This window comes from Lynx canadensis, chromosome C1 (assembly GCF_007474595.2).
Source record: "Lynx canadensis isolate LIC74 chromosome C1, mLynCan4.pri.v2, whole genome shotgun sequence".
Taxonomy (NCBI): domain Eukaryota; kingdom Metazoa; phylum Chordata; class Mammalia; order Carnivora; family Felidae; genus Lynx; species Lynx canadensis.
Window position 1 is genome coordinate 64,786,731 of NC_044310.1, and position 22,349 is coordinate 64,809,079.

General features: G+C 38.4%; 1 protein-coding gene across 3 annotated transcripts in view; it reads left to right on the forward strand.

The window, feature by feature from the left end:
* Window positions 1-1,438: 1,438 nt before the first annotated feature.
* The window catches only part of MIGA1 (mitoguardin 1), a 106,433-nt gene continuing 85,522 nt past the window's right edge, over window positions 1,439-22,349 (forward strand). For 2 of the 3 annotated variants that reach the window (XM_030324310.1, XM_030324311.1), the window contains exons 1-2: window positions 1,450-1,529; window positions 5,579-5,692. In XM_030324310.1, coding sequence (XP_030180170.1) covers window positions 5,594-5,692 — 99 coding nt within the window. In that variant the 5' untranslated portion in view covers window positions 1,450-1,529; window positions 5,579-5,593. Of the gene's footprint in view, window positions 1,530-5,578; window positions 5,693-22,349 lie in introns of all 3 variants that reach the window. The other variant, XM_030324309.2, reaches the window with a different exon arrangement.

Sequence of the window (22,349 nt, forward strand, 5' to 3'; positions counted from 1 at the left end):
AAGCAAGGATTTGGGGTGATGATGGCTTCTCACTGGCTGAATTGTAGGGGTAGTAGTGGATTTCTTGTAGGAGATACAGTGTATTCTTTCCTTATTGGGGCTTGTGATTGATGATTCTTTCTCTAATTGACATCGAGTGGTACATTTTCCCCTTCCACTCTCCTTGTAGCACCTCATGTCCACTTTAGTGAGGTTTCCCTTCATGAATTTTAGCAAATAATCTGCCAACCCAGGAGAAGGGGGGCTTGGAGCAATTTACACTGATTTAGGAAAATAAAGAAAATATGCATTTCTTATTCCCTTGTTAAAGAGTAAAATCCATAACCAGTATGTACAAATATCTCTTTCATAATGTCTATTGTGGAATTCAAAGAGATAATGTCGTCAGTAAAGTTGCTTTAAGTGGTACTTATCATTACTACTGCTGTTCCCATTATGTTGAATGTAAGTTGTGGGATGTAGGGAGGAGGCAGCAGAAAGGAGACTGGGAGAATAAGCAAAAAACCTTACACATTCCAGGTTCTTCAAATGTCAATACCTCCATTTACTTAAAAAGTGCAAAATATTTTCACCAAGAACTCTGTGCACTTTCGGTTAGTATTCATCTAGTGATGTCACACATCAGTATTGTCATTTCCTAGTTTCCATTTGACTAAATAGGAGTTTTGAAAACTAATAGAAATGATTATTCATTCCTGTTCCTTAGGTTGGAATAGTAACACCTGCTGTCATGTTTTAGCTGTCCTTACAAAATTATTTGGGCATTTCACCACAAATATGATCAGTAATTGGAATTTTTAAATCTGCAGTTCTGATGGAATGTTTTGACTCAAGACTGCAAATAGAAACAGCATCTTTTTTTGTCATTCTCCACGCTCCCCCCCTCCTTGTTTTCTCTGTATTAGAACCTAAGAGCAGTGAATACCCTGCCTGACAACTCATAGGTGGCCATATTTACATATTTTAATTCAGTGGAAACGTGGAGAGTAATTGAAATCAATAACTTCATCGATACAGGATTGGAATGCCTCTTAACATTCATTAGTTTAGGTGCTGCGGATCTAGAGTAGAAGTTCTTAATTCGGGATCCATGGATTGGTTTCGGGCATCTGAATTTGTATATACTGTACAAATGTTTTTCTTTTAATAATGTATGAGCGTCTGTAAGAGTCTATGTGCATTCTTCTGGGGTAAAATCCCCACAGGGCACCAGATTCGCTGAATAGACCTAGATCCCTCAAAAGGTTACAAACTACGATACCAGTTGACAACATTACAACAATGCAGTTCTTAGGCAGTCTTTAGAACTCATTTGCCAAGGCAGGAGCCTCTACCCTACACAAATATGGCGAGAGCGGCTTCACGCGTAGCCCCTCACGCTGAAAGGCTACAAGGCCCCCGCCACATTCTCTCCACCTTCCCACTTCTGACCCCGGAAGGACTCCGCCCCCGCGACCAGGCGGCTCTTCAGTGCTGGGCTGCGGCTGGGAAGCAGGCGTGAGCCCGCAGCACCTGACCTGTAGCACCAGGTACAAGGGTGGAGGGAGAGGGCGTAGGGGCGGGTGGGCTCGTGTAGCCCGCGGGGGCCGAGGCAAGCAGGGTGGGGCGTGGTGGGGCGCGGGTAGGAGCCCCGGCCTTGGCCCTCGGGAATCCCAGGGCGGGTGAAGGAACAGAAAGCCAGAGAAGTCCGCACGCCGGAGGGAGGCCCTCAAGGGGAGCGCTGAATCAGGGTGGGCTCCCGACTACTGCTCAGAGCCCAACCGAGGGTCTGGGCGGGCGAGCCGAGCGAGAGTCCACTTTTCTGGTCCCTTGGTTAAAAAAAAAAAAAAAAAAAAAAAAAAAAAGGAAGACCGCTGAGGATAGTGCTTGTGGAGGTCGGGGGTGAGGGTCCTGGTGGAGGTAGGGCCGCTAGCGTGGTCCAAGTTTTTGCGTGAGTGCCAGTGGTTTGAGCAGGGAGTGGTTTTTGAATGAGGAAGATTACTCTTTCTTTGCTGGTGCTTTCAGAGAATAATAGAGCATAGGGAGGATTGTGGCCTCAGGGCCCTTTTGTAAACAAAGTTGTTCCACATTTATATTGTGGAAGGAGGACTCCAAAAGATCTTGCTCTTGCACAGACCTTTATTATTATTGTTATTTTATCGTTATTGCAACTAAATATTTTTGCTGTGTTTTATTTACTCAGTTCGGGTGCATGAGTTTACGTTTCACGTCAGTTTGGGGAGGGGTATTTGGACTTTCATTATTGCTTAAATTATAAAGCAAGCTGTAGAATACAATTTTAGGGTGTTTAAGAAACAAACTATCACACATTTTTAGCTCTCCAACGGTTACATAATTACATAATATAGTGGTTTTGGTGATGTTTTAGAGCCTTCTACAAATTTGAATAATAATTAAACTGCCTTCGTGTTTATTTTAATTAGTATTTATGGAAGAAACTGAAATGATTAGTTTTTTAAAAGTTATTCAGTTATTAATTATTAAGTTTTCAATCACTCTGTACTGTCAGGGCAGAGCCCAACTCAAGAGCTTGAACTCATGAACTCAAGATCATGACCTGAGCAGAAATCAAGAGCCAGAGGCTTAACCGACCGAGCAACCCAGGCACCCCTTTAGTGTAGTATTTTTGAAAAGTAATACATGTAGGTATTTAAAAAAATCAAATATTAGAGAAGACTTATAATGAAAAGGAATGATTACCTGCACAACCTTATACCCCTAATCTCATTCTCCAGAGGACCATTTTTCTCAGGTTTAATTTCCTTTGTATTTCTCAGCAATATGTTTCTATCACAGTTTGTTGCTTGGAATAAGTGTACTTCAATCAGAATTGTACTGAGTCTAGGGGTGCCTGGGTGGCTCAGTGGGTTAAGCATCGACTTTGGCTCAGGTCGTGATCAGATCATGATCTCTTGGTCTGTGAGTTCAGGCCTGGTGGTTGGGCTCTCTGCTGACAACTCAGAGCCTGGAGCCTGCCTCTGATTCAGAACATTAAAAAAAAAAAATTAATTAATTTAAAAAAAATAGAAAGAATTATACTGGGTCTAAACATTGTAATTAGAGTATGTGTGAAGGGGGATTAAGTTTACACTCTGTGAGTGTCGCTAGTAGGGAATAAATAAGGTGTCAGTAGCAGTAACCTACCTTTAGTATTACTGTTTTTTCTTGAAAGGATACTACTACTTAATGGTTTTGATGCTTGTCTGAAAAAAAAAAGATATTAACAGTAAAGGGTAGTCTGCATATTAACAGAAAGTGGTCTGGAGTCTGCAAAAAGCACAGAGATATATGCAGAAATAAGGGACTGAAAGTATAGCTAATAAGCTTTTTTTTCCCCTTCTTTTTTCTTTTTTTGAACGGGGAGCATGCTGGGAAGCAGGGGAGTGGCAGAGGGAGAGGGAGAGAAAGAATCTGAAGCAGGCTCCGTGCCCAGTGAGAAGTCCCATGCGGGGCTCAATATCACGACCATGAGATCATGACCTGAGCTGAAATTGAGTTGGACTGAGCCACCCAGGAGCCCCTAGCCAATAAGCTTTTATTGGAAGATTTTTGATTTTTATTTTCTCTTTAGTAATGTTTATATAGCCCTATTCAAGGAAAAGAAATATTAAATTTGGTAGACGTAAATTCTGGTTACTGGAAAAGCCTACCCTCTTGTGTACCAGAGACTATTCTCAGGCTTTTAATTGGCCTAGATAAAATATTCCTTAGGTTCCATTAATTTTGTGTTTACCAGGCAAACTTTTTAACGTATGAATTTAGGTCCTACATTTTTTTTTTAATGATATTAAAATTTATTTTGAAAGAGAGAGCGTGAGCAGGGGAGGGACAGAGAGGGAGGGAGAGAGAAAATACGAAGCAACCTCCTCATGTCAGCACAGAGCAGAGCTCTGTGCAGGGCTTGTACTCACAAACTGTGAGCTCATGACCTGAGTTGACATCAAGAGCTGGGCACTTAACTGATGGAGCCACGCAGGAACCCCTAGCTCCTACAGTGTTTTATCTCAGAGGGTATGTCTTGATGACATATATAAGTATTTTTTTGACTAGTGTATTTCCTTATTATAAATGAATAAATATGTAAGCTGATTTATACATCAGTACTATGTGAATTTGTTTATTGTGTGTCCAACTGGGTACGCAGATAAAATTGAGTTTCTGGCTTTGAAAAGCATAGACCCAGACCCTGAACCATCATGTCTGTGAAAGTTCTGCTACCCTTAAGGGCCTTTATGAGAGATAGCTGCTTTCTCTGTAGACCTCTGACTTCTCTTATCTGACTTCTCTTTCTTTGGTTTCAATAGAAATAGGCATTAAAACAATATTAAAATTTCATAGCATGCATGTAGCATTTCTTTGAACATCTTTAAAATGGAATAGTAGGAGAATAAGTGCCTGAGTTCTGAAGTTCAGTTCAGTGAACTGAGGGCACTTTCTAGCCCCAGGAGTCATGGTTCCAATCAGGTTCCTTTCAGTACCTGTACCTCCTGTTATTTGAAGGAAATAAGTGGGAAGAAATAGGTTTTAAATTTTATTTAAAAGCTGAAATATTGGGGTGCCTAGGTGGCTCAGTTGGTTTAGTATCTGATGTTGGCCTCAAAGGGCCGTGGACCTGGGGTGGCGAAAGAACTGAGAAAAAGAGACAACAGTATAGCGAGGCACAGGGGACCCGGAGCCAACAACCCTAGGTAGCGAGGTTTATTGTACGTCTTATATACGTTTTCAGGAAAAACAGATCAGCAATGATTAACAACAGAAAGCTTAGCAAAGCATGTCAATGGTGTACATCTGATTCAGCTATCGTACATGTATGTTGTGTACGAGAGCAGCCTTGCAGATACATATGTTCCGGTAAGAATCTTTACGATAGAGGCAAAGACAAAGGGAGTGAATGTACTGTGCTATATACAGCTGGCTTCCTTTAAGCAAAACATCCCTATCTGCATACTAAAGAACAGACCACATTTTCCAAGGGCAATTGACTCAAGTCCTTTCAGGTTATTTTTAACCTTACCATCTCACGTTTTCTCAGAGATCTTGGAGCCTGAATGAATATGCGCCTATGGTAATTGTGGTGTTCTGTTTCCCATGATGAGGGTCATGATCTCACGGTTCCTGAGTGAGCCCCACATCGGTCTCTATGCTGACCGGTGTGTAGCCTGCTTGGAATTCTCTCTCTCTCTCTCTCTCTCTCTCTCTCTCTCTCTCTGTCTCTCCCTCTCTCTCGCTCTTGTTCTCTCTGTCTCTTTTCCCTTTCCCCCCAGAAATAAATAAATAAACTGAAATTTTTTTTAAAAAGCTGAAATATTTATTTAAGCAGAAAAGAGAGAATCTAGGACCTGTAATTTTCTAAGGAAAATGTGCTACTTGAACTCATAGTTCAAATCTAACACATTTTCTTTTTTGGATGCTTTGATGATTAATAAACTTTTAGCTCGAGTAAATTTGGCTCATAATTTTCTTCAGGGAAGTATATCATGAATAATTAACTGCAAAAAGAAAACACTGATAGAGTTAAATTTTCAATTTGTATCTTTCATTTAATGGCTAATATGTTTTTATGTTTCATTTAATGAAGGTTGTAAGAGGAGTCATGTCAGAAGAAACAGTAAGCGAATCACAGTTTTCCTTGAAGACTGCAGTACTAAGAGTGTTTGATCTTCCTCTGTCTTGGTACTATTCTCTCTCCCAGGTAAACAAACAAAAAACATGAAGTCGAATAAGTTTATTGCTCAGAGCATAGTATTTTGTTTATAGTATTTAAATTTCAATTGAAGTTTTAAATGGTTCAGTCAAAATGTTTATTAAGGTAGTTTAGGATGCCTGGGTGGCTCAGTCAGTTACGTGTCCTACTCTTGGTTTCTACTCAAGTCGTGATCTCATAGTTCATGAGTTTGAGCCCCACACCAGGCTCTGTGCTGGCAGCAAAAAGCCTGGTTGGCATTCTCTCTTTCTCTCCATTTTCCTTTCTCTCTGCCCTTCCCCATTGGTATATGTGTACGCGCACGTGTTCTATTTCTCGAAATAAAAACAAAAAATAAAAACCAAAAACTTTAAAATGTTTATTAATGTGGTTTAAAACTTACTTGGTTTTTATTTCATGGCTTTTTGTTACCATATTCATAACTTCAAAAAATTTTTTTTAATGTTTTTTTTTTTTTTGAGAAAGAGAGAGCATGAGTGGGGGAGGAGCAGAGAGAGAGGGAGACACAGAACCTAAAGCAGGCTCCAGGCTCTGAGCTGTCAGCACAGAGCCTGATGTGGGGCTCGAACCCACGAACCACAAGACCATGACCTGAGCCAAAGTCAGCTGCTTAACCGACTGAGCTACCCAGGCTCCTCTCATATTCATAACTTTTAAAAGGAGATTGTAGGGGCACCTGGGTGGCTCAGGTCATGATCTCACAGTTCATGGGTTTGAGCCCCCCATCGGGCTCTGTGTTGATAGCTCAGAGCCTGGAGCCTGCTTCAGATTCTGTGTCTCCCTCTCTCTCTGTCCCTCCCCTGCTTGTGCTCTCTCTCGGTCTCTCAAAAATAAATAAACATTAAAAAAAAATTTTAAAAAGGAGATTTCATTACTTGAAAAAAAAAAAAAAATAGTACTGAGGTGCCTGGCTAGCTCACTTGGAAGAGCAAGTGACTCTTGATCTTGGGGTTGTGAGTTTCAAGTCCCATGCTGGGTGTAGAGATACATACATACATAAACAAACAAACTTAAAAATAAATAGTCCTCCTTAAGTGAATTTACATAGTCCATTAAAGCTATTTTCAGTGATGGAGTGCCTGGGTTACTCAGTTGAGTGTCCCAACTCTTGATTTCAGGTCATGATCCCAGGGTTGTGGGATCGAGCCCCACGTTGGGCTGTGTTGAGTGTAGGGCCTGCTTGGGAGTCTCTCTTTCTCCCTCAGCCCCTCTACCCTCTCATACTCTCTCTCTGTGTGTCTCTCTCTCAAATCAAAATAAAGTAAAAAAAAAAATATTTTCAGTGAATTATGTTATTGAAGTGGATCTGTCCTCATCACAGTCCTTTAATTTTGTTTTATAGGGGTAAAATATACATAACATAAAATTTACCTTTTTAACCATTATAAAATGTATAGTTCAGTAGCGTTAGGTATATTGTTTTGCAACCAATCTTTGGAACTTCTTGCAAATCTGAAACTGTACAGCCACTAAATAGCAACTTTCCATTCCCCCTCTGTTTCTAATTTGACTACTCTAAGTACCTCATAAATGGAATTATATAATGTTTGTCTTTGGGGGAATGGTTTATTTTACTTAGCATGCTGTCCTCAAGATTCATCCATTTTGTAGCACGTCAGAATTTCTTTCTTTTCCCAGGTTGAATAACACTTGATTTTATGTATACACTGCATTTTATTTATCTGTTCATCCATCACAGGTCATTTGGGTTACTTCTATCTTTTGGCTATTGTGAATAATGGTGTTATGAACATGACTGTATGAATATCTACTCAAGTCCCTGCCTTCAGTTCTTTTGGATATATACCTAGAAGTGAAATTTCTGGATCACATGGTAATTCTATTTTTAATTTGTTGAGGAACTGGCATATTGTTTTCCATAGTGGCTCTGCCAGTTTTCATTCTACCAGCAGTGCACAAGGGTTCCCATTTCTCCACATTCTCACCAACACTTGTTATTTTCTGTTTTTGTTTTTGTTTTTTTTGTTTTTTTTTAAATATAATTTATTGTCAAATTGGCTAACATATAGTGTGTAAAGTGTGCTCTTGGTTTTTGGGGTAGATTCCTGTGGTTCATCGCTTACACACAACACCTAGTGCTCATCCCAACAAGTGCCCTCCTCAATGTCCATTACCCATTTTCTCCTCTCCCCCAACCTCATCCACCCTCAGTTTGTTCTCTGTATTTAAGAGTCTCTTATGGTTTGCCTCCCTACCTCTCTGTTTGTAACTATTTTTACCCCTTCCCTTCCCCCATGGTCTTCTGATAAGTTTCTCAGGATCCACATAGGAGTAAAACATGATATCTGTCCTTCTCTGACTTATTTCACTCAGCATATCTTCCGGTTCCATCCATGTTGCTGCAAATGGCATGATTTCATTCTTTCTCATTGCCAAGTAGTGTTCCATTGTATATATAAACCACATCTTCTTTATCTGTTCATCAGTTGATGGACATTTAGACTCTTTCCATAATTTGACTTGTTGAAAGTGCTGCTATAAACATTGGGGTACATGTGCCCCTATATATCAGCACTCCTGTATCCCTTGGGTAAATTCCTAGTAGTGCTATTACTGGGTCATAGGGTAGTTCTATTTTTAATTTTTTGAGGAATCTCCACACTGTTTTCCAGAGTGGCTGCACCAATTTGCATTCCCACCAACAGTGCAAGAGGGTTCCTGTTTCTCCACATCCTCGCCAGCATCTATAGTTTCCTGATTTGTTCATTTTAGCTACTCTGACCAGTATGAGGTGGTATCTCAGTTTGGTTTTGATTTGTATTTCCCTGATGATGAGTGTCATTGAGCATCTTTTCATATGTCTGTTGGCCATCTGGATGTCTTCTTTGAAAAAGTGTCTATTCATGTCTTCTGCCTATTTCTTCACTGGATTATCTGTTTTTCAGGTGTTGAGTTTGGTAAGTTCTTTATAGATTTTGGATACTAACCCTTTATCTGATATGTCATTTGGAAACATCTTTCTCTTTTTTTTTTTTTTTTTTTTTTTTTTTTTTTTTTAATAGTAGCTACCTAAAGCTGTCTGAGTTGGTATATCATTGTGGTTTTGATTTGCATTTTCCTAATGATTAAGGAATCCCATTTCCATGGGAACAGTCCCTTTATTTTTAATATTTGTTTCTAATGCAATATGTACTTCATTGTACTGAAGAAAAAGGTATGTTTGGAAAGTAGCATTTAGTTCACTAAAGCTATAATGTATTTCATTAAATCCAAGATGATCATTTTTTACATTTCAATGTTTGCAAAACTTGCTTACATGTTAAAGTGAGTGGTATCTCAGATGGGAGGAGTATAGTGTAATTTTACATTTATATATAGGGAAGGATGTGGCACAGATGTATGAGAAGTAGCAATTATACCTAGTGTTCACTGTGTTTAAGATATTATTTATGTCCTTTATACATAAAATGTCTGTAATCCTCAAAGTAACCCTGGAATTTAGATAGCATCTCCATTTTACAGATCTGGAGGCTTTAAGGGCTTAATTAACTTGTCCAAAAGGAGTATATAATAATGTGAGATTTTAACTTGTATCTCCTTCATCCCCAAATCCATTTTCTCTCTTTTCCTTTCTCTCTCTCTCTTTCAGATTATTCATTTTTTTGAGAGAGAGAGAGCAGAGGAGGGGCAGAGAAAGAGGGGGACAGAGGATCTGAAGCATGTGGGGCTCAAACTCACAAACCGTGAGATCATGACCTGAGCTGAAGTTGGACACTTAACCAACTGAGCCACCCAGGTGCCCTATCTCTCTTTTCCTGTCTTTACTTTTTCAGGAGTATATGCTTAAAAGAAAATTTGACAAATATAGAAAAGAATTAAAGAGAAAATAAAAATTACCAACAGTTCCTCTGTAAAAGCTTATTTGCTATACTTTTTCTTTTTTGTTTCTTTTTAATGTTTATTTTTGAGAGGGGGGGAGGGGAAGAGAGAGAGGGAGACACAGACTCCAAAGCAGGCTCCAGACTCTGAGCTGTCAGCACAGAGCCTGACTTGGGTCTTGAACCCACAAACCGCAAGATCATGATCGAGCCGAAGCAGGAGACTTAACCGACTGAGCCACCCAGGCGCCCATCTCTCTTTTCTTTTCTTTCCTTTTTTAGGACTATGTGCTTGAAAGATAATTTGACAAATATGGAAAAGAATAAAAGAGAAAAAAAATTACCAACAGTTCCTCTGTAAAAGCTTATTTGCTATACTTTTTCTAGGTCTTTTATTTTTGCATATATATCTCTGCCCTCCATGCCCCACTTCCCACCCCCACTGCCCTGTTCCCCTCCACCATTTGAGATTATAAAGTTTCATATTTTGAGCATTTTCTGTCCTTAGAAATGCTTTATGAATATAGATGTACTATAGTTTATTGAATATTTCTTTTTTTATGTTTTTGGTTTGTTTCGACAGTTATGAAACTTTGTCCCATTTTTAGATTTCATTAAGGTGGATTCCTAGAGGTGAAAATATTGAGTCTAAATGTTTGGTATTTTTTATTTGTTTTTGTTATGCCATTTGGATAACATTTAAAAAGATTTCCAAAGGTGACTGTGTGATTCAGTTGGTTAAGTTCCAACTCTTGATTTTGGGTCAGGTCATGATCTCATAATCATGAGTACAAGCCCTGTGTTGGGCTCTGCACTGACAGCTCGGAGCCTGCTTGGGATTTTCTCTCTCTCTCTCTCTCTCTCACTCACTCACTCTCTCTCCCCCCCTCTCTCCCCCTCTCTCTGCCCCTCACCCCCTGCCCAAAACTCATAAACATACTTAAAAAAAAAAAAAATAAAAAGACTTCCAGATGGTCATAGCTGCATCCACTGTATGTAAAGCAATATGCTAGACATTTTATATTAGGTGCATTTACAAACTCATTTAATCCTTAAAGTGATATAAAATAATAATATTCTTTAAAAAGTATTATTTGAGTAGCTAATACATTTATCTGGTTCACAAATCAAAACCACACACATATACATATACATATATGTGTATACACACACACACACACACACACATACACACACACACACACACAGGTGTTTTACTCTATCTCAGTTCCCATCCACTCCCTATAGGTAACCATTTAGATTACTTGAATATCTTTCAGGGTTTCCTTATTCACATATCAGCAAAAAGCAGTTATATAACTCCCCTTCTTATAAAAGGGAGCATACTACCTATGTTCCCGTTTTTTTATACTTAAAAAATTTCCTGGAGATCTCCCCATATTAATATATGTAGATCTTCTTTTTCTTTTTCTTTGTTTTTTTATTCCTACAGCTACATAATATTTCTTTAAAAATTTTTTTAATGTTTATATTTGAGAGAGAGAGAAAGTGCATGAGTGGGGGTGGGGCAGAGGGAGACAGAGACAGAATCTGAAGCAGGCTTCAGGCTCTGGGCTGTCAGCACAGAGCCCAACAAAGGGCTCAAACTCACAAGCCTTGAGATCATGACCTGAACTGAAGTTGGATGCTTAGCTGACTGAGTCACCCAGGTGCCCCTTTTCTTTTCTCTCTCTCTTTTTTTTTTTTTATGTTTATTTATTTTTGAGAGAGAGAGCACGCACGTGTGCACTAGTTGGGGAGGGGGAAAGACAGAGAGAGAGACAGAGAGAGAAGCACAGAATCCAAAGGAGGCTCCAGGCTCTGAGCTATCAGTGGAGAGCCCAGTTCGGTACTCGAACCCATGAACTGTGAGATCATGACTTGATCTGAAGTTGGACGCTTAATCAGCTGAACCACCCAGGCACCCCTACATAATATTTCTATATGTGAACATTTGCGTTGTTTCTGATCTTGTACTGTTATAAACAATGCTATTATAGTGAGTTAGTTTGATATATCTCAATTCATACAACATAGCCATAGGATACAGGTATAGGCATAGGATGAATTTTTTAGACTTTGGATATCTGGGCCAAAGAGCAAGTTTATTTGAATTTTGGTAGATACTGCTAAATTGCCCTCTGTAGGAATAGTATTATTTTGTACTCCCCAAATTTTGGAGTTCTTGCCAATCTGAAAGTTGAGAATGGTATTTTATCATGGTTTTCATTTATTTTATTATTATTTGTTTTATTTTAGAGAGAGTATACGTGCAAGTGGGGGAGAAGGGCAGAGAGAGAGAGAGAGAGAGAGAGAGAATGAGAATCTTAAGCAGGCTGTACACTCAGCGCAGAGCCTGGCACAGGGCTTAATCCCACAACCCTGGGATTATGACCTGAGCCAAAATCAAGAGTTGGGTGCTCAATTGACTGAGCCACCCAGGCATCCCTCATCATGGTTTTAATTTTATCTCTCTCTTATATGTTAAGCTGGGAATATTTTCATAGATTTAAGAGTAATTTGTATTAAGTATGAACATTTTGAAGGCTTTCATTTGTCATTCTTAAATTGCTTTTCAGATTGGCTATAGCAATCCAGTCTTAATCAATCTTAATCTTAATCATTTGATAATATATGTTTTTTCACAGCCTAGAAATCAAAATATTAATTTTTAAAGAGTTCATTAGCATTTTGTATTTGTTTTTTAAGAATTACTTTTGGGGGCGCCTGGGTGGCTCAGTCGGTTAAGCGTCTGACTTCGGCTCAGGTCATGATCTCACAGTCCGTGAGTTTGAGCCCCGCGTCGGGCTCTGTGCTGACAGCTCAGAGCCTGGAGCCTGTTTCAGATTCTGTGTCTCCCTCTCTCTGACCCTCCCCTGTTCATGCTCTGTCTCTCCCTGTCTCAAAAATAAATAAAACGTTAAAAAAAAAATTTTTTTTTAAAAAGAATTACTTTTGTATCCTTTGCATGTATTGATTTTGCTCTACCACTACTTTCCAATCCTAAGAATAATTTTCTGAGGCCATGTGTATTGTTCAACTTGTCCCATGGAATATTTTAAAAAATAATATGAAGAGTCATTGCAGGTAAACTGAAGTATACGTTCTATACTCTTAGTCATGGTATTTAGTATTCAAAACTCATTCCATGCTATCAGTGCTCTAAGGCAGGTCAGTAAACTACAGCCTCTGAGTCAAATCAAGACTACCACCTGGTTTTGCAAGTAAAGTTTTATTGGGACACAGCCATACTCATTTGTTAGTGTATTATCTGTGGCTGCTTCTGACCTACACTTAACACTTAACAGAGTTAAGTGGTTGCAGTAGAAACCATACGTTCCACAAGCCTAAAGTATTTACTACTTGGCCTATACGAAAAAAAGTTTGTTGACTCCTACACTAAGAGAAGTTACAGGTTGAACAGCATCAAAGGGCTAAGAAAGGGCCAAGGAAAAGCTCAGAGTTCTTTTCTTTTAAATTTTTTTGTTTAATGTTTATTTATTATTGAGAGACAGAGAGACACAGAGCATGAGCAGGGGAGGGGCCGAGAGATGGAAAGACACAGAATCCAAAGCAGGCTCCAGGCTCCGAGCTGTCAGCACAGAGCCCGATGCGGGGCTTGAACTCACAAACCGCAAGATCATGACCTGAGCCGAAGTTGGACGCTCAATCAACTGAGCCACCCAGGCGCCCCAAGCTCAGAGTTCTTTTTCTTTTTCTAAGTTTATTTATTTATTTTGGGAGGGAGAGAGAGAGAATCCCAAGCAGGCTCTGCACTGTCAGCCCAGAGCCTGACACGGGGTTTGATCCCACGAACCATGAGATCATGACCTGAGCTGAGATCAAGGGTTGGAGGCTTAACTGACTGAGCCACCCAGGCACCCCAAAGCTCAGAGTTCTTGTTTGGACAATTCTATAACTTTAGAATTATATTGATTTTTAAAAAATATTTTTTCAACGTTTATTTATTTTTGAGAGGGAGAGAGAGTGCGTGAGCATGAGCGGGGGAGGGGCAGAGAGAGAGGGGGACAGAGGATCTGAAGTGAGCTCTGCGCTAACAGCAGAGAGCCCAATGTCAGCTTGAACTTGAACCCAAGCCATGAAATCATGACCTGAGTTAAAGGTGGAACTGCAACTGACTGAGCCACCCAGGTACCCCAGATTGATTTTTTTTTATGAAAAAAGACATGTAAGATTTTTTTGTTCATTAGTTCAGCCTCCAAAGATTGAGAATCCATGTTGGATGCAGTTCAGTTATATAATTAATTGCATAGTGAGATACGTCATTGGTGTGACTGTAGTTTTTTAAATTTTTTTAATGTATTTTTTTACCCTTGAGAGACAGAGTGAGGGAGGGGGAGAGGCAGAGAAAGGAGACACAGAATCTGAAGCAGGCTCCAGGCTGTCAGCACAGAGCCTGACGTGGGGCTCAAACTCACAAACCGTGGCATCATGACCTGAGCTGAAGTTAGATGCTTAACCGACTGAGCCACCTAGGCACCCCTGTAGTATTTTTAATATATGATGTATAACATGAATGGATTTAAACACTTTCTACAATGCATCTTGATTCATGTTTCACCACTGTAGAGTTGTGTAACCTTTGGCAGGTTGCTTAACCTCTTTGAAGCCAATTTACCATGTCTGACATACGATAAAAATGAGTGAGCACCCCAATAAATGTTGACTCCTATTTCCCTGTGTCATTTATTTAAGGAATAATACATTTTCCAAGTATTTGTTTTTTAATTTAATGAATACATACTCTAGGGGCACCTGCCTGGCTCAGTTGATAGAGCATGCAACTCTTGATCTCGGGGTTGTGAGTTCGAGCCCCACGATGTAGAGATTGCTTAGGGATAAAATCTTTAAAAAATAATGAATGCATACTTTAAACAAAATACTTAAGTGTCTTTTGCATCTGTGGTTTTCTTAAGGATTACTTTGGTATATCACTGTGTATCATGTTAATACAAGCAGATTGTGTTTTTCATCGGGAAACCACAACATAAAGTGGTAAGTAGTTTAGTTGGTTCTCCAACTTCAGAGTGTTAAGTGAGAAAGACAAAGTACTTAAAATAAAAATTTTTCTAAATGCAGTGTGACATCCTGAGTTGGTCCTGAAATAGAAAATTAGTGGAAAAACTGGTGAAATCAGAATAAAGTCTATATAATTTAGTTAGTAATATTGTAGTAGGGGTGCCTGGGTGACTCAGTTGGTTAAGCAGCCAACTCTTGGTTTCAGCTCAGGTCATGATCTCACAGTTTGTGGGTTCGAGCCCCATGTTGGGCTCTGCACTGACAGCATTGAGCCTGCTTGGGTTTCTCTCTCTTGTTCTCTCTCTCTTTGCCCTCTGTTCCCACTCGTGCTCTCTCTCTCTCTCTCTCTCTCAAAAATATGTAAACATTAAAATATTAAAAAAATAATATTGTACTAATGTTAATTTTTTAGTTTTGACAAGAGTACTGTGTTAATATAAGATGTTAATATCAGGAAAATCTTAAGTGATGTGTATATAGGAAATCTACAATCTTTGCAACTTTTTTGTCAATGTAAAATTATTTAAAACTAAGAATTTTTAAAAATTTTTTTTTTTTTTTTTTTTTTTTTTTTAAATTTTTTTTTTTTTTTAACGTTTATTTATTTTTGGGACAGAGAGAGACAGAGCATGAACGGGGGAGGGGCAGAGAGAGAGGGAGACACAGAATCGGAAACAGGCTCCAGGCTCTGAGCCGTCAGCACAGAGCCCGACGCGGGGCTCGAACTCACAGACCGCGAGATCGTGACCTGGCTGAAGTCGGACGCTTAACCGACTGCGCCACCCAGGCGCCCCTGTTAAAAATTTTTAAATTAAATTAACATTAAATAATTTCTCACATTTTTGAATGCCTGCTATGTGTCAGATACTACTTTATGTAGGTTATCTCTATTCACAAAAACCCTATGAGTTTTTGTGGGATGTTATTCCTGTTTGTTCAGAGTTTACAGTTTGAATGCAGTGTGTTCTAGTTATCAGAGAGATTCATTCCAAGTATATTTGTTAAGCCTCTACTGTGTTTCAGTCCAGATATAAAGTGGTGGGCAAGATCTAGATACAAGCCCAGCCCTAATTGAGTTGAGAACCTCAGTAAAATTTGTAGAAATGACCCCCCCACCCCACCCAAAAGGTGTTGTAAGTACTGTGTTTGAGGAATAGATCAACTTAGTTCTGGGAAGAAGTTTATGCTGAGTAAAGGGAAATAAAGTTATTGGAGCCGGAGACTTGTGTATGACTAATTATTCCTTGTCTTCCAGAATACATTAGATGGCAGGGGAAACTTGACAAGAGCATTTAACAATGGCATCAGGTTATGGAATGGGGAGGATTGTGAAATCTGAGCATAAGGAGTAGTGTTCTTTTCCTTTGTATTCTCAGTGTCTAGGCCATAAATGGATGTTCAATTCATGTTGAATGAATAGGATGTGTCTAGTTTTCATTTGTCTAGAGGTCACGAAATGGACTGTATCACCACAAAAGGTTCCTCTGAGCTTTAGGATTCTGGATGCTGTATTTCCAGTGTTCTAAGCAATGATATGAAAGTAATTGACCTTCCTCTGGGGAAAAAAAGTAACAAAACAAGAAATGATAGGCAGGAGTGATACTGGAGACTTTCAGACCTTGTGTAGATTACTTAGGATAAACATCTTTCTCTGGGGAATTTGTTGCTTTTTTGTCATGGAAAAGGTTTCTTTTTTCATGAGATTAGGACTGTAAACTTCGGTGGTTTTTTAATATAAAAATAATATATAAACAGAACTTAGATCTTAACAAAAGTGAATTGATTTTTATTGTATTTGAATTTATATTAGTAAAACACATTATATGCCTGATGGAGTAGCTTTAATTTTGTGTTTGTTTGTTTGTTTGTTTATTTATTTATTTATGTACTTCATGCCTAGTGAGGAACCCAATGTGGGGCTTGAACTCATGATGCTGAGATCAAGACACTTAACCGACTGAGCCACACAAGGACCCCTTAATTTTGTACTTTTATCTCTTAATAGAATAGTTCTCTAACTTCAGTGCCCTTGGATATAGTAGAGCTGACAGTTTAAGCAGACATGATCACTTAGCTGTGACTGGACCTGTATTGATAGATTATTTTCTTTAATGGAGGTCTTAATTTTGTTATCTTACATTTATTCCTGCAGTAAATAATCTTTACATTTGATCTAAGGTTAATATTTTTTTGGTAATGAGGTCATGGCAGTTTATACAATATATTGAAAATTAAGGTATTCTTAATAATAGAGTTCTTTTTATATTTAATATAAAGTAAAAATGTTAGAATTTTTCTTTAAGATTTAATTTTTGAGTAATCTCTACACCCAACATGGGGCTTAAACTCGCAACCCTGAGATCGAGAGTTGCCCGCTCCACCAACTGAGTCATCCAGGTATCCCAATAATAGTGCTGTTTTTAGAATTTATTTTATCATTGGATCTTTAGTATCCTAATTCAAGGAATTGCTGTTTTTTTCCAAATCTCATTTAATTGCAATGAACACTGAAAATATGTTTCCAGAGCGAAAAACATAGAAACAGAAAGAAATAAAAATTTGCTGATACCTGTAGTAGAGACATTGCTTAAGAGAATAATTCTTTTTTTAAAAATGTTTATTTATTTTTGAGAAAGAGAGAGGGCAAGTGAGGCTCTGTGCTGTCAGTGCAGAGCCTGACATATGGCTCAACCTCACAAAGTGTGAGATCACGACCTGAGCCAAAGTTAGATGCTTAACCAACTAACCCACCCAGGCGCCCCAATTCTTTTTTTTTTCTTAAATGTTTATTTATTTTTGAGAGAGAGGAGAGAGAGGGAGCATGCGCAAGTGAGTGCAAGCAGGAAGGGGCGGGAGAGAGAGAGGGAGACAAAGAATCTGAAGCAGGCTCCAGGCTCTGAGCTGTCGGCACAGAGCCCAATGCAGGGCTCAAACTCACAAACCATGAGATCATGACCTGAGCCGAAGTTGGATGATTAACCAACTGAGCCACCCAAGTGCCCCAATTCTTAAAGATCATTAAGGGAAAATATTTGAGGCAATATTGGAATGTTCTACTTTTTCTGGATAGTGTTGAAGGAATTTAAATGGACTTGGAAGAAAAGTAGAGTAAGAATAGTTTTAAGAATAGTTTTAATTTTTTTGTTGGACCACAGTCTTTGAGGCCAAATGCTAATGGTAAATGGAAGTAAATCATTTCTAGTATTCCAGAAAATACTGTAATACTCTCTCCTATGCTCTCTCTCACAAAAACAAAAAAAAGTTTACAATTTAAGTTTTGACGTACATTTGTATGTACTTGTGCAATTCTTGATTCTTGCCACAATCAGATTAATGAATATATCCATAAGCTCCAAAAATTTATTTCCCTTTGTAATCTCTCCCTTCGCATCTCCTTGTCCGACTCCCCTCCCTCCCTTCCCCCCAGGCAACCATTGATCTGCTTTTTGTCACTCTAGATTAATTTGAATTTTCTGTTTTATATAAAATGGAATTATATAATATGTACTTTCTTTTGCCTGTTTTTTTTTCAAGTAGTCTGATTATATTGAAATATATATGTGTTGTATGTATGAGCACGGTTTGTTTACCTGTTCATCTTTTGGTGGACATGTAGGTTGTTTCCTGTTTTGTGTTTTAATTGTAAGTAAAGTTGCTAAGAACATCCCAATACAAGTCTTTGTATGACATATGCTTTCATTTTTCTTGGGTGAGTACTTAGGAGTGGAATGACTGAATCACAAGATAGGGATGTATTTAATTTTTAAAGAAAATGCCAGACTTCTTCCAAAGTGGCTATATCATTGGTATGGCCAGTCTTTTAATTTTAGCCATTCTAATATAGGTATGTAGTAGAATCTTGTGGTTTTTTTTTTTTTTAATTTTTTAATTTTTTTATGTTTATTTATTTTGAGAGTGAGAGAGACACAAAGCACAAGTGAGGGAGGCGCAGAGAGAGAGGAAGACACAGAATCTAAAGCAGGCTCCAGGCTCTGAGCTGTCAGCAGAGAGCCCGATGTAAGGCTTGAACTTGTGAAACACGAGATCATGACCTGAGCCTAAGTTGGATGCTCAACTGACTAAGCCACCCAGGAACCCTTCTTGTGGTTTTAATTTGATTTTCCCTAGTGACCAGTAATGTTGAACATGCTTTCATATGCTAATTTGCCATCCATAAGTCTTCTTTGTTGATGTGTCTGTTCAGAGCTTTTGCCCATTTTTTAATTGGGTTTTTTGTTTTCATATTCAGTTTTGAGAATTCTTTATATACCTTGGGTATAATTCCTTTTCAGACATATGATTTACAACTATTTTCTCCTAGTCTGTAGATTGCCTATTCTACTTCTAAACAGTGCCTTTTATTTAACTTTTATTCTTATCTATTTATTATTTTTTATTTTTAGAGAGAGTGTGAGTGAGGGGAGGGACAGAGAGAGAGTGAGAGGGAGAGAGACAGAGAAGGAGAGAGAGACAAAAATCCCAAGCAGGGTCCACATTCAGCGCAGAGCCCCATGTGGGTCTTGATTCCACGACCCTGGGATCATGATGTGAGCCAAAATCAAGAGTCTGATGCTTAACCAACGGAGCCACCCACCCAAGTGCCTTTATTTATTTATTTATTTATTTATTTATTTATTTATTTATGAGAGAGAGAGAGAGAGAGAGAGAGAGAGAGAGAATCTCAAGCAGGCTCCATGCTCAGTGTAGGGGGGCCCCATAAGGGGCTCAATCTCCAGACTGCAAGATCAATACCTGAGCCAAAATCAAGAGTTGAATGCTTATCTGACTGAGCCATCCAGACATCCTCTTTTTAAATTATTATTTTATTTTATTTTTTTAAATAGTGTCTTAAAAATGTTTTTTTAATGTTTATTTTTGAAAGAGGGACAGAGCACAAGCTGGGGAGGGGCAGAGAGAATGAGACACAGAATCTGAAGCAGGCTCCAGGCTGTGAGCTGTGAGCACAGAGCCCAACGTGGGGCTTGAACCCATGAACTGTGAGATCATGACCTGAACCAAAGTCCGATGCTTTAACTGACTGAGCCCCCCAAGTACCCCCTTAAACAGTGCCTTTTAAAGAGCAGAAGTTTTTGATTCTGAAATCCGTTTGTCAACTTTTCTTTTTTAAAAAATAAATCAGGCTTTGTGTCATCTCTAAGAAGTATTTGCCCAGTGGAAGTTCACAAAGATTTTCTCCTATGCTTTCTTCTAGAACTGTATAGTTTTAGAGTTTATGTCCTTATAGTTTTAACTTTATGATCTGTGCATGAATTATTGTATATAGTGTGGAGTTATACAGCATATAATCTTTTGGAATTAGCTTTTTTCATTTTACATAATACATTTGCAATCCATTCACATTGTTGTGTATCTGAATATTATGTCCTTGTTTATTGCTGGGTATTCCATTATATGGATGTAACGTGTATCCATTTATCTGTTGAAGGACACCCAGGTGGTTTCTGGGTTTGGGTGATTTCAAGATTACATAGATTTTCTGTTTTCTTCTAAAAATTCTTCCTTGAATTTCCTTTTTACTTTCAACAAAAATAGATTAACTATTTCTGCAGGTTTATTTCTGAACTCTATTCTGTTGCACTGATCTATATGTTTATACCAATACCACACTCTCTTAATTATTGTAGCTTTATAGTTAAGTCTTGAAATTGGCTAGAGTATGTTCTCCAACTTTGTTCTTTTTCAGTTATTTTGGTTATCCTACTTCCTTTGCCTTTCTTTAATTTTTTAAAAAATAAGCTGCCAATATCTACAAAAATTTTTGCTGGGATTTTTATTATTTTCTGTAGATCAAATTGGAGAGAATGACATTTTACAGTCCATGAACATGATGTATCTCCTTTTATCTTTGTTGATTTCTTTGATTAGTGTTTTGTTGTTAACTGAATTTTTTAAAATTTTCTCTATTTTTTCTTTTACTTGGTGCTGTTATAAGTAGTATTGCTTTTTTTTTTTTATGTTTATTTTTGAGAGAGAGAAAGGGCATGCATGCGAGCTGAGGAAGGGCAGAGAGAGAGAGAGGGAGACAGAGGATCCAAAGCAGGCTCTACACTGTCAACGGAGAGCACAATGTGGGGCCTGAACTCACTAACGGTGAGATCATAACTAGAGCCAAAGTCAGATGCTTAACTGACTAGGCCACCCAGGTGCCCCAGTAGTATTGCTTTTTAATGTCAAATTCCATTTGCTTATTGCTATCATTGACTTTGTAGCCTATTTACCTACCAGTTCTAGGGGATTTGCGGGGAGATTCTTTGGGATTTTCCATGTGGACAATCAAGTTGTCTGCAAATAGAGACAGTTTTACTTTTTATTTTCCAATGTGTATTTCTTTTATTCTTCTTTCTTGACTTTTGGCACTGGCTGTTACTTCTAATATGATGTTGGTTCTGTTGGCTTCAGGCATTCCTTGGCTGTGGCAGCATAACTGTAATCTCTGTCTTCTTCTTTGCATAGCCTTCTCCTTTTTGTCTCTATGTGTCCTTTAATCCCTTATAAAGACACTCATTGGACATATGGTCCACCTTAATCCAATGCAATGTCATCTTGATTCTTACCTTAATTACATCGACAAAGATTTTTTTAAATAAGATCATATTCTGTTTTTCTTTTTCTGTCTTTTTTTTTTTTTTTAATGTAGGCTCCATGCCCAGTGTGGAGCCCAATACCAGGCTTGAACTCACAACCCTGAGATCAAGACCTGAGCTGAGATCAGGAATCAGATTCTTAACCAACTGAGCCACCTGGGTGCCCCATATATGATCATATTCTGATCTTCAAGGTGAACATGAGTTTTGAGGGGATGCTATTTAATGCACACACCTTCTAATCCTAATTTGCTGAGAGTTTTTATTTATTTATTTTTTTCTTTGAGAAGACGAAGAAAAACTTTATCTCAAGATTTCATCATATAGTTGGAGAGAAATAGGACATGGCTTATCATTAAGTAGTTTTAGATATACTATACCTAATCATATTTTTCAAATCTAGTAGAAGCTGAAATGTAAGGGTTACGTAGACAAAAATTCTTGCTACATTTGAAGATTATAATATAAGTAGGTCTGAGACAGAACCCCTAGCTAAAGTAATTCCTGCCTGATTCTTGCCAAGTCCCCCCTCTTTCTCTTAAATTGCTTATTCTTCTTCCCAGTAATTGGTAAGGCAGACCAGCTTCTCCTCACTCCCTCCACCAGACTCCAGATGGCCTACAAAGGCCAATCAAACCTGCTCAAACACATAGCCTTTAAGATTTGGCTTCTTTGACTCTGTCTTTGGCACACACACATGCACACTCACACATACACCATCTTGCTTTCCCTGAAAGCTTTTCTTCAGATAAAATAATCCCAGCTCCTTATTTCCCCAACCCTTTAATCATTTTGTTTCTGTTCTCTGAACTCCTTCCAATTTCCCTATATATTGTATAATGTGGAAACCAAAACCACACACCATTTTCTAACAGGGTCTACGAGTTGCCAAATTTAGGGGGGCTCACTTACTTCTTCAATCAGAAATCAAAGCCAAGTCCAACAGGTTCTTAACAAGTGGACATTGGAACAGGTGTGACACCCTCATTCAATAAAGCAACACCTTCTGAGTAGATAATTATTCAGTGTGGAAAGGAAATCTACTTGCTTTCATTGAAAGGGATTTTTAGAATATTCATGCATTTGTATAAAACTTGCTGAGAGTTTTTAAGAAATCATGAGTGGATAGTGAATATTTTCAAATGTTCTTTTTTTAAATTT